This window comes from Pipistrellus kuhlii, unplaced genomic scaffold, assembly GCF_014108245.1.
Source record: "Pipistrellus kuhlii isolate mPipKuh1 unplaced genomic scaffold, mPipKuh1.p scaffold_m20_p_11, whole genome shotgun sequence".
Taxonomy (NCBI): domain Eukaryota; kingdom Metazoa; phylum Chordata; class Mammalia; order Chiroptera; family Vespertilionidae; genus Pipistrellus; species Pipistrellus kuhlii.
The window spans coordinates 8,191,101-8,207,922 of NW_023425416.1; the positions used below are offsets into that span (position 1 = coordinate 8,191,101).

The window sequence follows — 16,822 nt, forward strand, 5'->3', positions numbered from 1 at the left end:
TTCCAAGATGGTTGTGTAAAGGAACGTGTCGGCACAATGCATGTTTCAATCTAGTTTGTTTAGTTTGTCCTGCTACCTTCCTTTAAAAACACAAACCAGCTTGAACTACACAATCTTTCATTGTACAGTAGCATAGGCTCCCTTCAGTAGCAGGAGCTGCTTCCATAGTTAGAAAAGTTATAATTTTTGTGTGCAAGCAGCAGTGCACTGAGGAACCTCAAAGCTGTTTAGGGGTGTGACCCAACGCTTTCTGACAGGTATTTCAGAAATAATGAAAGTATTTAGATGGGAGAGGGAAGGGCAAGTTTAAAGATGAAAAGGCGAGGGAGGAGCTGTTTGCACTCACAGGGTTGGCAACTCAAAACCCAATAGCCATCACCAGGGTGTTAGGATGTCCTTTTACCGAACCCAGTCCTAGCTGAGGTAACTGGCTGCTGACCAAACTCTCTGTACTCGTTGTTCCTGCAGAATTTGTAGAGCTTTGATTATCGCTGAGGAGCAAAATCCTTTGAATCTACTTTTTGACCGATATTACTATACTGAAGCAGCTAAGTGCCACTGTCTTTTCATTTGTTAAAAGAAGCGAAAATAGTGAGCCTTATCCCCAAAATAATATAACTGAAAAGTAAGGATTCTAGAAAATGTGAAGTCAGAACTAACAACTGGGACTCATAAATGAGAATGACTAAATGATTTTTTTTTTAAATAACATACACAGCACTAATTCAGCAACTTACTTAATAAACAGTCTACCTTTCAACATTAGTTTCTAATACTTGCATGGATTTGGTCGAAAGCAAATTCATGACCTTGAGATAGTAGTGAGTCTCTAAGGGACAATCTAAGACTGGCCCGTAGATTCTCATGTCTCAGCTATCATTGAGGAGGGGATGGGGCATAAGCATATACTCGGTTCCTACAATCTGCAAATTCTTTAATATTCAGTTTTACTAAACACATTTTTTAAGCTAGTATGGGAAGAAGTCATTGCTGTGCCTTGTTCCGAATAGTATTTTCTGCTTCATCTTGATTTTCAACACCAATAGGATGTGGTGCTCTTCCTAAAAGAAACTGTTCCCATTTGGGAATATATTCTTCCACTGATGCCCAGTAAAGAGTCTAGGAGAAAAAACATGCAAAAGAAAAAAAACATATCAAGCAATTGAACTTGGCTCTTCATAATAGTCTAAATGTTTATTCACTTAAATGTGTGTGTGCGTGTACACACATACATGTAGAATGCACTTCCTCTACAGAATATTTTATGTTAATTTCAGAAAAAAAAATCTGGCTACTTACTAGTGTTAATTTTCAAATTTCTCAGTAAAACCAGAGCCTGGCAGAATTACAGATTTCAGAACTTTATTGTGATTTTGCACGCCCTCTTGTGGCCAACCTTGTGGTTATTACCAGTATTATCATTTATGGCTAGAGTCGTTAAATGTCGTTGTTTAATGTTACAAATCCCATACTAAGTGATTACCCACACCAAAATTATTATTAAATAAAATTAACAGTCAATAAAATGATTAAACATTAATTGCTTTAAAATTAACATGAAAAGGTTTCACCTGGGATGAAGTCAGGAACTGAAATATAACTTGTATGTTACTGGATAAGGTTCAGATGAATTGACCCTTTATTTGCATGGGAAAAACATTTTTTAAAAATGCCACTGTATCTTTGAACAAAGCACATGATATGATTAATTTTAATTTCTTTCTTTTTTTGTATAATAAAAAAAAAGCGAGATTACCTAATAATTTTTTAATTCAACTAACTTGAAAGTTGAGGTGCTGTATGATTGGGCTGCCTCTAGCGGTCTGCAAGTTCTGGAAGCGCCTGCAACATGACCATATTCCATGTGAAAGCTTTAATGGTTTCTGGGCTCACTGTCCTAAGGAGGTCCAGAAAGGTAACTGCCCAAGCTCCTCATCACGGAGGGCATTCTGTATTAGGTCATCACTAGCAGTGCCATTTTGGGAAGTTCGGCCAGTTGGACAGCATTAAGAACACATAACAATTCACTCTGAGCATGAGAAAGCTCCAGGGGGTCTGAGAGTTGAAACTGGTGAGGGATCTCCAAAGCCCTACATGAGTGCATGTGGTTGGAGAAACAGCCTGACGACCTTAAACTAGAGGTCACCTTGCTAAGAGAAATTCCACGGAGGCCTGCGGTTGGGACTTCTCCACCATTGGCGGCTAGATGAACCCCTGCTGCGTGGGCCCCAGGGAGGTACTGGAGCCTTCAACAAAGAAAGACATGCCTCGGGCACAATCTGTACTGGAGGGTTTTCTCTCCTTGATCGCTGGCTTTTCTAGATGAACACAGAACATGGAGGGGCAAATTCTCAGCCTTTAAATTTGAGTCCATTCTCACCCCTGGTTAGGCAAGCAAAATTTTATTTGAAGAAGGTCATTAAAAATATCAAATCAAACGATTCTATATGTGGTTAAATTCCCTTTCATCAAAAATACATTCATATGCCAAAGATGGTTTATTTTTGCCAACCATCTTCCCAATCTGTTCTTGAACTGAGCAAAATAAAACAGACAAAAGCCACACTATGCTGCATAAAATGCACTTAAATAGCATCGGTTGAATGTTTGATGAAGGGCTGAACCGCTTGCTCCTTGTAACTTCAGCCAACAGGAGAAGTATTTTGGTTCTGCACGTTATCACCTTAACCGTTAGTGCATATTGTCCGCCAGGATAGTCATTTCTAAGTGACTGGGTGAAAAGACACAGGATCTTTATAAAATTTTCACTTGAAAAAAAATTTTTTTAATTAAGATCTCATCAATTACCTACTATGTACAAAGTATGGCTCTGTGGACATATAATGATCAGTCATATGTTGTTCATTTTAACTGAATAAATACATCTAGAAAATACACACATATAACCACTAGTTAATTTACAATGACAGGGTCTCTAACTTTGTTTCTTAAGATTCTCACCTCAAGAGACACCACCTCGGGCGGTGGAAGTGGGTGACTCCGGATCTGCAGAGACTTTTCTGCGGCTTCTATGTCCTGTAACAGACACCAGCATTGGAATCATGCATTTTCATAGCACGCACCTGCGGTAGCTACAGGGAAGTCCCAGGCCTCTCACTTGGGCTCTCCTCGGATACGGTTTGAACTGATGGAGGCACTGAATGAAGTAGGAGAGCTGCTCATTGCTTGATTGACCATTTCAGATACAAAATGCAGGGCTTTTTTTTTAAATAAAAGGTGTGGAGCAGGGGGTACTTCTAAGTTCTGCCTTATTTTAAATAGAGTCAGTAATTTTTGCAAAAACAAAACAAAACAAAACAAAAACAAAACACCTTCCTCTAAAACTGCTCAGAGCACCAACTTAGCTCTAAAATCATTAAAAACAGCCAGATGGGTAAAATAGTCAAATATTCAGATACAAAAACAGTCCGTTACCCAGCCCCACACTGTGTTAACATTGAAAGTAAAGAGATGGATTCTGTCTGGATCATGTAAACGATACATGAATGACGCGTTTCATTTGTTCAATATTGCACTCTTGTAGAATTTTATACTTACGCAAATTTTCCTCACATTTAAAAAGTCAGTAAGGTACCTTTGCAACAAGAACCTGTTCACTTTATCGAGATTTTTAGAGCTGGATCTCTAAGGTAACCTCAATGGCAGGCTTTACTGCTGGGCGGTGTATCATTCAGCCGACAGCATTCAAGCTCCGCTTTAATTTGGAGTTTAGCTTGTAGACGTGTGTATTTCCTCTCATGATTGTAGCAACACCAGGGTAATTAAACTTAATCCATACCCTGGGAAAGCCTTTACCTTGATGCATGCATGAATTTCGTGCCCAGAAACGCAGCACTTCCAAGTGCTTCCTGAAACGGTGTAAATGAATGCTCCCATCAGCACCTGTGTGTCTGGTGCCTGCTTATGTTTGTCAGGTTCACAGAGGCCCTGGCTGAAGGCCACGTGAATCCTGTCTTTCCTTTGAGCTTAGAGAAAAGGAACACTGCCTGATCCCCGTACAAGCATTGGAGCAGTCTAAGTGCAGGGCTGGTGGACAGACGGAGGGAGATGGAGAAGGGCGTGGGCGTGGGTGTGAAGAAGCCAGTGCTGAACAAGAGAAAAGAGATAGCAGATGGCAGCGGCGGGGAGCACGGGATGGGTGTGAAATGTAAAAGGGAAAAACAGGAAATTCCCTAAAGGGACTCCCCAAAGTTGCACAGCCATTGGTGCACCTGCTGTCTAGAGGAAGGTGATTTGAAGGGGAAAGACAGAAATGTAAAGATAAAAAGCCATCTATTAGCATGGTGATCCCATCCCAGAAGTTTACAGCTAAGACACATGCTGAGGAGATTGGATGCCAATGCTACAGCAGACAGAGAACACTAACTCCTCTGTGATTAGAGATTTTTACGGAGTCCTGGGAAAGTAATGTTTTACAAATAGAATAAAATCACAATCCTAATCAAGCCATTATTATAACAGTTATAAAGTTGTTTGTATTTTTTTGTTAATCTTCACTCAAGGAGATACATATTTTTATGAAGAATGGAAAGGGGGAGAGAGAAACATCTATGTGAGAGACACACACAGCTTGATGGCCTCTTGCATACACCCCAACCTGGACTGGGGATTGAACCTGCAACCCTGCAGTGTGCAACCACTGAGCAACACTGGCCAGGGCATAGTTATTGTTAATGGTAGATCTAGGTGTCAGTGGTACCTGTGGACATGATTATAAACACTTTTCTTAAGATCAGAAAGTAAGGACACCGAATCTCTCTCACAGAAGAGCAGATCCGTACGGGAGGTGTGGCCTGGAAGGCAGGCCGGGCTAGGGGCTGGGCGGTCACCTGTGCAGCTCGTCCACGGGAGGCCATCACCTCCAGAGGGCTTCTTCCTGAGGGGAGGCTCACTCTGTGGATGTCCTGCTACCTCTGACTCCTTGTCTTCTTAGCTGGCTCCTCTCTCCTTTATCCCAAGTGTGGGCTTCAGACTTGTGACAACTGTTGTCGTCTTTTTACTTTTTCGCCCTCCAAAATGGTATCTTCTCTTCTGCTTCAACCAATCATGTAGGAAGATGGATGATTTTTCTTCCTAGACCTTACTGCTCAGTCTAATAAACCAACCTCGTCTTCTTGCTACTGAAGGTACTGAATGTATTCACCCAGCTGTCCTTTAATCTTCAGCTCTTTCACTCTCTGCCATCGAAAGCTCAGCGCTTCGGGATGTCTCTCTGCCTTTCCGCATCATTCCCAATGCGATGGGCTTATTACACTTATCATTCAACAGATCCTTACTGAATGCTTTCCTGAACTATGCCTAGACTACATCCCAGTTACTTCAGTCCATACTGAATTGGACTAATTTTGCTAAAGAAAAAAACTTAAAATATGTCCTTACCTAGATTAAAAGAGTAACTGATAACCCACTACACAGAGAATGAAGTATGAATTTCTTAGCCTGACGGGGAAAATGTCTGACTACACGCTGCCAGAAGGAAAGGAAAGCAATTACACTTGAAATGATGCTTTCTGTATGATGGACTTAATAGCATTTTACTTAATCTATTTCATGATTTTATTGGAAGTGTTTACCAGAAAATCTAAAATTACATATGTGGCTCTCATTCTGATGCACAGCACAACTTAGGCTATCAGTGCCTAGGAATTCTGGGAGTCAAAGGGACACCCCTGATGCCTCAGCAATGTAGCTGGCAATGCCTGGGCTCCGGAAACCTCTGTGGGACAAATGACCCGATTCCTTCAATGAAAAAATTAAAAGGGCAGGGAGGCTTTTAGAGTCAGGACTGCAATCAATAAATTAAAAACTGGATTTTATTTGTGTTTTTAGAGGATTATATTTTTTAACTTAATTTTTTCCCATCACCATTTATCCCCCATACCCTCTTCCACCCCCCACTCCCTCCCCACCACAATCACCTCACTGTTGGGTTAATGGTGGATTTTATTTGGATCCTGATTCAGACAAATGTAAAAACGTGTTTATAAGTGAATCAGGGAAATGTGAATCCTCACTGGCTATTTAAGGAATTACCGTAAATTTCTTAAATTGATAATGATATTATGACTTTGCTTAAAATAGTCCTTCTCTTTTACTGATAAACACTGAAATAATATAGAGGTAATAAATTGAGCAGATGAAACAATGTGTTGCTGAATATTAGCTTCAAAATAATCTGAGGGGCTGGGATTGGAGGTGAGGGGCATGGATGAAACATGATTGGCTGTGTTTGATAATCATTGAATCTGGTGATATGCATATGGAAGTACATTCTTCTCAAGACAATTAAATCACAAGCTTCCAATGTGCATGATGGTGTGTTACACAGGGGCAGCCAATAAAGATGAGCTGACGTGATCAGGAAAGGTAAAACTCGAACCCAGAAGCTCATGGACAGAGATCTTCCTTTCCTCACAGACCTCCTCCCTCCAACTTAGCAACAGGCATCTCCCTACAAATGTACAGTGAACACAGCTGGGCCTGGGCTGGGCCTAATCTTTTAAGCTGATGGAGGTGCAGTTTCTGGGATAGGAAAAATAAGACAATAAAGCAGGAGATGCAGAGTCATTATTACAAGGAATACTTAAGTATTCACTTATTCTTCACTGAATTGGAGAAAATGAGAACTGTGAGGAAGAAAGAGGACCAACATGGACCTGTAAGTCACTGGTCATCCTGGGTGACAAGCAGTTTGTGGAAGGCTCTGTCAACTGGCTAATTTATTTTTACCAATGCATTTAGAGAAATTTTATTGCGTTTCACATTCATTTTGTTGGGATTTTATTACATTTAAAAATAGCCCTCACTGGTTTGGCTCAGTGGATAGAGCGGTGGATGTAGACTGAAGGGTCTCCCCGGTTTGGACCAGTCAAGGGCATATGCCAGGGTTGCAGGCTCAATCCCCATTGTGGTACATGCAGGAGGCAGCACATCAGTGATTCTCATCATTGATGTTTCTCTCTCTTCTCTGAAGTCAATAAAAATATATTTTAAAAAAAATTAAAAATAACTTTGTGACAACTGACCTTAGAAAAATAATACTGCCCAGTCAGGATTAAGGTATGTATCTCCACTTAAGTTTTCTCTTTAATCTCCCACTAAATCATAATTGTTTTTATATAAATCATGCCCTTTGTTAAGAGCATTCCCAAGTATTTCATAGTTTTACTAGAGGCCCGGTGCACGAAATTTGTGCACAGGGGCAAGAGGGGGGGTTTGTTCCTCAGCCCAGCCTGCACCCTCTCCAATCTGGGATCCCACCAGGATCGGGCCTAAATAGGCAGTCAGACATCCCTTTCACAATCCAGGGCTGCTGCCTCCCTACTGCTAGCCTGCCTGCCTTCCTAATTGCCCATAACTGCTTCTGCCTGCCAGCCTGATCACCTCCTAACCACTCCCATGCTAGCCTGATTGATGTCTAACTGCTCCCTTGCCAGCCAATTTGCCAGGGCATAGTCACCCTCTTCTGCCAGCCTGATCACTCCTAACGGCCCTCCCCTGCAAAGTTGATAGCCTTCAACTGCCCTCCCTTGCAGGCCTGGTCCCTTTCAACTGCCCTCTCCTACTTGCCTGATCACCCACAACTGCCCTTCCTTGCAGACCTGGTCCCGCCCAACTGCCCTCCCCTGCTGGCCATCTTGTGGTAGTCATCTTGTGTCCACATAGGGGCAGGATCTTTGACCATATGGGGGCAGCCAACTTGTGTGTTGGAGTGATGGTCAATCTGCATATTACTCTTTTATTAGATAGGATAGAGGCCTGGTGCACAGGTGGGGGCCAATTGGTTTGCCCTGAAGGGTGTCCTGGATCAGGGTGGGGATTCCCTTGGGGCATGGAGCGGCCTGAGCAAGGGGTCTATGGTGGTTTGCAGGCCGACCACACTCCCAAGTGACCCAAGCAGAGGCCCTGGAATCTGGAATTTATTTACCTTCTACAATTGAAACTTTGTATCCTTGAGTGGAGGCTTAGGCCAGCAAGGGCAGGCAGAAAGCCTGGCTTCTTCCATTGCCAGAGAAACCCAAGCTTCCCTCCTCTGTGGCTGCAACCATCTTGGTTGGGGTAAATTTGCATACTCACTCTGATTGGCTTGTGGAGCTGAGTGATGGTTAATTTGCATATTACTCTTTTGTTATGTAGGGTTGTTAATGTGGAAATTATCTCATATTTTACAGCTATATCTATAGGATTGTTATTGATTTTATATGCTTATTTTTATTTATTAATTTTGCTCAACTCATAATATACTAGTTTTAAAACAATTTTGGCTTTTCTTAGCATATAACCATACCATTTTAGAATGATAGTGTTGTACCTTCCTTTCTAAAAGTTAAAGCTATTTCCTTTTAGTGTTTATTATATTGGCCAACACATCTAAATAAGATCAAGTAATGGATGGTGAGCTAGGTCATCGTTATTTTGTTGCTACAATATTTATAGGAATGCTCCCAGGTTTTAATGGAACCATTTTTGAAGTATATTCTACACTAAGTACATATTGTGATGTAACTCAACCTTTTCTTAGGAGTAGTTATGGTTTCCTGATCTCTACATAAAGGAATTAGAGCAGATTAGTGGTTTTCACAGTTCCTTAGAGGCACAGCAGGGCAGGCAAAAAAGGGCTAAATGGGTGGGGCTTTGGACCAAGGCTGTCCATTTTTATCTATTTTACATCTTTGGGAAAGGTATATGGTGAAAAAATATTAAAAACCTTTAGATGACAATCTCATCTAATCTATATGCTGTTTAAAGTCTCTTCCAACTCAAAATTCCATAATCAAGTCCTATTTTAATTTAATGATAATTTTTATGAGCCATTAAAATTATTTCCAAAGTTAAGAAAATATGAGAGAAAGCAGAATAAAAACTGTTTACTAGTTATTCAAAATATGTAAAACAAAGACAGGGAAGAGACTGTATATGGGATGTAATAGGTGCTCAATAAATGTTTATTAAAAGACTATAAGGAAATTACAAAAATATATTAATTCCTTAGATGGGCAGGATAAGGAAATTATTTCATCTTCTTTGCTCTTTCAAGATTTTTGCCATGAGAATATATTACTTTGATAATCAGGGGATAAATACCATATCACATTGGTTTCTGATGGCTATGAAACAGTTCATTATTTTCTTCTAAATATGACAGTTAATTTCATACCTATTCAAACTCTCCATTCTTGAAATCACGTTACATCTAAATAGCAAATGAATCCTCCTCAAATACTCATACGTTTCTTATATAAGTCTTTTATTTTTCTTTAGCTCACATACTTTCACTGTAATATTATCTGTACATATCAAGTCTCAATTTCCTCATTTGGACTCACAGTACATATCCAACCTTTTCCTGTGACTTGCTAACCTAGTTAGCTCATAGCCCCACAAACGCTCTGAGGGCCACTCGTTCTTCTGCTGTTGGCTCTCCTGCAACCATCCAGCGGAATGCATCGCCTTCTGCCTGTTTACACACAGCTCCAGCTTAGCCTCCTCTGAGACCCTTAAAAGATTTGAGCTCTCCAAGATTTTCTACACTTACCCCAAGAATATAAGTGCTGAGTAGTCCACATAACTTACTATTTGATCATATAGTGTCTCATATTCTGTGTGTGACAACTTGACCTCATCAACTAAGCCTGTTAGCTTCTTGAGGTGAAGAAGTCTGATTTATATTTATTTTATTGTCCCCACTTCCTAACTAGAACTAGCTCAATTGTAAGGACCCTCTGGAAATCCATCAAATACTTGTTCATTAAAAGGTGCCTGAAAACCAAATATTACTCGTACTTAACAGGAAGTGGCAACCAAGCCTTCAAGCCTACTAATTAGTTTTTTCTGACTTTTCACAGCAAATTCCAGATTCTCCTATATTTTTCCATTTAAAAATAAATATTGCAAAAACCATTGGGCAAGTAAGACATATGGCAATATAGAATGCTTTGGTAGCACTATGGCTGTGACTTAAATTACTGTGGCTCAAACTGCCAGAAGCTGAGAAGATAACTGAATTTCCCTCTTCCTTTATCCTCTAGTGAGGACAGAAGATAGCTATATCATGCCTATCGATGAAAATATTTAACAATAAAAACTGAAAACACTGCCTTATAACTTAAATAATATAGCCTTTCCACCAAATGTTTTAGTCATAGGATCTCTTGGAAGCTTGACTGGAAGCAAACTTTTAGGGTTTTAATTATGGATGAAGCCATACAATTCTGGAAGCAAAGTATAGCAAGCAGCCAAAAATGTTACACATATGATTTTACTCCAAGTGGGCACATTGGCCAAATGGTGAGGCCCTGCGCAATTACACACTTTGACCACCCCCTCCATCACCATCCAAAAGGATCTTGAAAATCTGTTATCTGAGATATGAATCTGTGAGTTGACTGTGGCCCCGGTAAGGCAAAATCAAATCGTTCCTGTTTCTATGATGTTAAAAGAGTTTTGAGTTGGATCTAAATACATTATAGGTACTTTATGGCATTTCAAGACCTCCCTACAAAGAAAAGATGGAAAGCTACATCGTGTATTTATTACTTATTGCACAAAAGACGACCCTAAAATTCCTTCTGTAGTCATTGATTTTTCTGGTTGATTGAGAACATTTAGCTTAAGCAAACTTCACTTTTTTTCATTTAAAAAATGAGTCCATATGTTTTTTATCTAACTAGCATGGGTCTAAAAAGTAGGTGATGCTTCATTAATTCTATTTTTTACTCACAACAAAGACAATAATCAAAATTAAGAACTTCGCTTGAAACTTTTATGGAAAGTTCGGCAAAATCTCTATACTCAAGTCATGGAAACTTACCTTTAAAAGGCTAAGGTTCCTTTTAAAAGCAGCCTCAGCTGCTTGAGTCTGAGATGCCTTTTCCTTGTTTTGATCTCCTAATTTACTCTTCCTTTGTTGAAGAAACTTTATTCTTTGTGATACTCTAGAAAAAAAATGGAGATTATATAAAGTTCTTTTAGAAGGAGACATTTTATTGCTTGACCAACGTAAAAAACATTCATTTCTTAATTGTACTTTGAATTCAACCTATTTTGAAAGCCAATTACTATGTCAATTAATAAGATAGTAAAAAACTTAGGTAGTTCATTAAGTCAAATCTGGATAAAATTATTTCTATTTTCATTTACATATACTGGTATACCATAAGTACATGCTTCTGTTTTTTTAGCCTCTCTGGACTTCTGAAATTATATCAAAATGTGAAAATATGTTTTCCTTTTTGGTGAAAATGCAAACTGTAATACACATCCCTTTATACATACTTGGTATATGCTTATATATACACCTCCACACACACATACATTGATATAACTTGCTACACAAAACCTTCTGCTTAACACTTCAATACCCCTGAAGCTCATATTACACATTTAGAATTGTGCTAAACTTCCATATGTTTGAAGAAGCAATAAAAATATTTTTTCCTCTTTTGCCAAGAGAAAGATGAGTGAGAGGCTGTATGTATGCATATCCACAAGGTAAATCAGCAATTGAAGAAAGATGTAAAAAGTTGTAAGTGAATTATCAAACCACTTTGTTATACGTAATATACTTTAAAAGTTTCTCACTGATCCAATGCTCAGTTTACAAGTTTTTGGTCCTCTTAAATGATTCGTAAATACTAAAGGTGTCAGATGATAAAAAATAAGTGGTATATATAATAATCTAACCGTTTCCCAGACAAGTGTGGTGATTGTCAAGAAACTCTGCTTCACAGGGCTGTTATTGAAGGTAGAGCTAGAATTTGTTATTTGAACAGTTATTTCCATAAACAAAATTTCTTAACACACTGCGGACGATCACGAGAATTCTCACTTCACATTACACAGTGTTTTACAAAGTATCATACTTTAAGAAGATATTAGCTTGTTCTTACATGTAATAAATAACTTCAAAATGCAATGGGTATTTAATTTTAAATCGTATTTAATTTTAACATTTATATAAAACATTTTTTTGTACTTGTTCAATAGAAACTTATCTGGCCATTGGGTGAAACTAGCAATAAAACTACTGGTCCGCAATGTGTTCAAGGCCAAGGAAGAGGGCCTGGTAATTGATTAGAGCACATGTGTCAAACACAAGGCCCGCGGGCCAAATCCGTCCCGCCAGGCCTTGCAATGTGGCCTGCACCGCGCTGTCATCACTGCACTCCGCTGCGTTTCCATCACAATGACAGTTTATGACTGTTCAGTAAACCATTCGGCCCGCGATTTAGGCTGGATTTTAGATTTTGGCCCCTTCTCTGATTGAGTTCGACACCCCTAGATTAGAGGAAAGGAAAACATGAGAACCTTCAGTCAGAGGTGGAGAAGGGTTAAATACCAAGTGTAAGTACAAGACTGACTGCATCATTGCAGGGCCCAGTGCAGAATGAAAACGTGAGACCCCTTGTTAAAAAGTACTATGAATTTCAGGAGTCCAACATTAGAGAATTAAGCAGAGTGTGGGGGCTGTGGCTGCACAGGGCACATACCCCAGGAAATGGCCAGGGTAAGAGGCCTAGAGAAGTCCATTAATTATCGGTGTGTGGCCTAGAAAGGGTGAGAGGAGCGATGAAATTATCTAACAGTAATAAAAATGAAAACATACAGAACATAATTATATCTTTTAATTTTTGTTATTCTTGAAACAATGACATTCCCTAAGACCAAAATCACTCTCAAGTGTCAGAAAATTGAAATGACACGCTTTCAGATCTTGAAGTCTTCCTGTGCACACAATGTTTCATTAGTCAGTGTAATTTATACATTTAGATGAATTAGCCTTTTAAAAAACTTACATTTCTTCATGTCTTTTAGAAAGGCGAAGTTCTTTAGCGAACAAGGAAGTCATCTTTAGTTAAAGCTGCCTTACGAGCTTTCTGCTAAATAATAAAAACATTTAGAGTTACTTCCACCACATGCCCTCAGCTTTGCAACATTTGATCATTTTAGTACCTCAACCCATTGGTTCTCTCAAAAAAAAAAAAAAAAAAAAAAACTTGAGATGTAATAATGTATAAAATGAAAGACTGCATCTAAAACATATTTACTTACAATGCATAGTTTTTCTTATACAAGATGCATTTAAAAATACTGTGAGTCAGGTAAATTCAACACGTTTCATATTTTCCCCTCTCCCTATCCTCCTCCTACACACACGCACACACACACACACACACACATATTTTAACCTTAAACAGAATTAAAAATAAACAAGCAGCTGGTACTAAGACTAGTAAACATTTTATTGAATCTTTTAGTAAGCAGAAAGAAAAATATCTGCTCTGTAATATTCATCACAGGAACACCATCCCTCATGCACGTATACACACACACACACACACACACACACAGAGAGAGAGAGAGAGAGAGAGAGAGAGAGAGAGAGGCAAACAAGTATTAGAACTACTGAAAACTCCCTTTATTGGAAGACTGCCCTGCCCCACCATCTCTTTTCCAAATAGCAAAATGTTTGTGTGTAACTGTGGGAAAAGCACCATTAGCCCCTCAACCTCACCCTGGCTGCTCAGGACTCCCACTTGAGAAGTCTGGGAAGGCTGTTTTCATGGCCCATGAGCAAGCTCACCTTGGCTGAAGAGCCCGGGCCAGCACCAGCGAAGTGCTCTGAAAGGCTGGGATCCTGAAGGCAAGTCATTGGATTGGGTGCAAAAGTTGAGGGGGCCGGGCCCTAAGGGACAAAAGGCAGGAATAAAGCCCCTTCCTGAAATGAAGCACTGGCTCTCCTAAACTTTATGAAATGGCACACTGATTGCTAATAGCCCAAGTGCCCCGTGCTGTGGAAAAAGAGTGCAGGGCAGGGAGCCAGGCCAAGGGATTGTCACAGCGCCCGGCCTGCCCTGCCTTCCAGGGACCATTGTCTTGTCTTCAGCACCGAGGACAGCAATCGCCCCAGGATCCTCACCCCTGCCCCCAAGGATGGAGTTTCCCCCTAAACCCCCTGCAGCCCAGTCCTCGCTGCCTTCCTCCCAGCTTCCAGTGCCTGCCGTGTCACGGAAACCCCAGAAAGCTGATCAGGGTCACCTCTCTCCTGTTTCGCCATCAGCACTTCAGACACAGACACACACACACACCCGCACGAATTCGGCCTTTTGAACCGAAGATCCCTCCGACCACCACACGTGCTGCCCACACCCCCACAGGACTCGGGAACTTTCCCAGCACCCCGCTCTTCCTCCCCCCCCCCCCCGCTAACCCCCCAGCAGCATGTACCCCGGGCCCTGCGCCCCCTCGGGCCGCTCAGCAAAGTCCAGCGACCCGCTGGCTGCGATGCTGTGGGACCCCGCTCCGACCTCTTCCGGAAGAGCACAGCGTCTGCGCAGAGGCCGGGTCTCAGGACCGGGGCCGGGGCGTGGCCACGCAGCCGTCTCCCAGTGACGTCATCACGGCGGTATAAAAGGCGGCCTCTGTGCGCAAGGTCAGTGAGCTGGCGGAAGTGGCGCTGCCCCGAGGGCTGAGCTCCCGAGGGCTGAGCTCCCGAGGGCTGAGCTCCCGAGGGCTGAGCTCCCGAGGGCTGAGCTCCCGAGGGCTGAGCTCCCGAGGGCTGAGCTCCCGAGGGCTGAGCTCCCGAGGGCTGAGCTCCCGAGGGCTGAGCTCCCGAGGGCTGAGCACCCGAGGGCTGAGCACCCGAGGGCTGAGCTCCGGGCTCCGCTGGCTGAGCGCCCCCCAGGAAAGGGCGTTCGATGGTGGCTCTGTGTCCAGGGCGTTTACCACGGGATCAGAGTGTGGTCAGCGGCTGCAGGGAGTGCAGCTGGCCTCTTGGACACGCCGGTGTCACCATGTAGATGTGAGGACAGGCCGGACAGCCCCGCACGTTCCCATGGGCTGGGCAGCCGCACCGTGGGTGTCCGTGCTGAGCAGCAGCGGGCCAGGCGCAGCTCGCACACCCCGAGGAGCAGGGAGATGGCTTTTCACGTCCTGAGTTGGTGCGCCAGTCGCTGCATTTATGTGGATGATCCCATTCATCGAAAACCACTAGGACGGATGAGATAGGCACCAGTGTCCTCATTGGGCAGGGGAAGAAACTAGCTCGGTCGTTTATTTAGGTCATGGCTTGAAGCCAGCAGAGACTTGATTTAATTCCCCATTGCCCTCAGGACACAGACCTGGGAATCGCCCCCCAAACACCCCTTTCCCCTTGAAATCGCTTTGTGCGGTTCGTAATACTATCATCATCACGGAGGGAAAAACTGAGGTTCAGGAAACTGAGGTAAAGCAGGTTTCTCCTAAAGGTTCTGGGTTGGTAAAAAGCAAAGAGCTAGGTTTCCACTCGAGGGGTCTTTTGTTCTTGCTAGGTATCTACCTAACACTTGGCTTTCACTTGGGGACCAAGGCACTTCTTAGATACTTACATAGACTAGGCTCCTCCTCTCTCCATGTTGCTTCCTTACAGAAGCACCCCCTGATGCAAGACCACAGCTCCCCCTCTCCCCTCTCTATCCTCCTCCTGCTTTGTTTTTCTCTACTACACAGCGCCAATCACGTCTTTCTTTTCCTCTATTTTTATTGTTGACACTGTTACAGATGTCTCCACTTCTTTCTCTTTGCTGGGCCGCACCAGCCCCTGCATATCTTAACGTCACTGTTCGTTTACCAGTGTACCCCGTACTAGATGTGAATGCCCTGAGAACAAGTATTTTCTTAGGAGGAAATTTGGATCTTCATTTTCACTTCAATTAAATCTAGCGTAGTGACATTGGTTAATCTAGCGTAGTGACATTGGTTAATATTATATAAGTTTCAAGTGTACAATTCTATAATAGGCCATCTATAGATTAGATTATGAGCCCCCCTTATATTTGACACCCCTTTACCCTTTACTACTCTGAACTCCCTTCAGGTAACCACCATACTATGGTCTGTGTCTTTGAGTTTTTAAAGAACAGGTATTTTTACCTTTTATTTGCTGTTCTGTTCTTAGCAACTAGAACTGCCTGACATGTAAGTGCTCAGTAAATATTTCTTGAATGAACAGATGAAATAATTCCCCAAGTGAAATTCCATCATAAGGTCATAGTGATCTGTCTTCAGATAATAGGACCTTTGACTTAGCTCTTCCATTGTATTACTTAGTAAACATGAAAAATAGACTCTTGATTGGCCCTGTGAGCTAGGACTGAAATAGAGATTACAAGGCATTCTTGTTTATCTTTTACCTAACTTAAAGATTTTCCTTAAGTTGGTAATAGGTTGCGTGAAATAGAGAACTGAGAGTGTAAATTAAATATTTGTTAAGTTGCTTAAAACAAGCTTTCCTCACCTACCTGCCTTAGACGTTTTCATGCAGGTTTTAGGAAAACAGTAGTTGAAATACTCTTAGTGTCTCACAGATGCTTAGAGGTTGTCTTCATAGACAGTGATTTACAGCCTCCAGAAAAGTACTGACGCTCTACTTAAAGGTCTGTGGTGATAGGAGGAAATTTGGATCGCTATCTTCACTTTATTTGTTTAAATTAAACCTATTGGGGTGACATTGGCTAATAATATTATATAAGTTGCTCCTCCTCAGATCATAGGCCACAGCTAAGACTTTCTGTGAGACACGGAGTTAGGGAAGACTCTGGCAATTGCAGGCTATCTATTCCTGTACAGCTTCTGTATTTATTAGATAAATTTGGGTACTTCCTGGGTGAGATATTCATGGTCTATTCTGTGAATTATTGCAACCTTCTGAATAATGCCCGGCCCATAATGGGGCATTCTTAAATGTATAGTGAGGTTTATATTTCCTAACCTTGGATTAGCTCTGTTCATCAGCTTGATATCATTGTCCCCTTAGCCTCATTAT

The 16,822-nt window shown here is 41.6% G+C and overlaps 1 protein-coding gene across 7 annotated transcripts; it reads right to left on the minus strand.

Annotated features, from left to right (window-relative positions):
* Positions 1-720: 720 nt before the first annotated feature.
* Positions 721-14,387, minus strand: CUNH3orf14 (chromosome unknown C3orf14 homolog). 7 transcript variants are annotated; one of them, XM_036430666.2, is made up of 6 exons: positions 14,328-14,387; positions 13,604-13,705; positions 12,816-12,896; positions 10,832-10,955; positions 2,962-3,036; positions 721-1,119 (listed from the first exon to the last, which is right to left on the minus strand). In XM_036430666.2, the coding sequence occupies exons 3-6, from the start codon at positions 12,866-12,868 to the stop codon at positions 985-987; spliced, it is 387 nt and encodes a 128-aa protein (XP_036286559.1). In that variant the 5' UTR covers positions 12,869-12,896; positions 13,604-13,705; positions 14,328-14,387; the 3' UTR covers positions 721-984. The 7 variants fall into 7 exon arrangements, with proteins under 7 accessions (XP_036286559.1, XP_036286558.1, XP_045434949.1 ...); XM_036430665.2 differs by having other exon boundaries at positions 12,816-12,899; XM_045578993.1 differs by having other exon boundaries at positions 14,248-14,373.
* Between the last annotated feature and the right edge of the window lie 2,435 nt (positions 14,388-16,822).

Coding starts and splice junctions, on each gene's coding strand:
- CUNH3orf14 (XM_036430666.2), bottom strand. CDS start 12,868: ATGACTTCCTTGTTCGCTAAAGAACTTCGCCTTTCTAAAAGACATGAA. Junction 3,037..10,831: donor GGAACCTTAGCCTTTTAAAG/GTAAGTTTCCAT, acceptor TGTCTGTTACAG/GACATAGAAGCCGCAGAAAA. Junction 1,120..2,961: donor CCGAGGTGGTGTCTCTTGAG/GTGAGAATCTTA, acceptor TTTTTCTCCTAG/ACTCTTTACTGGGCATCAGT.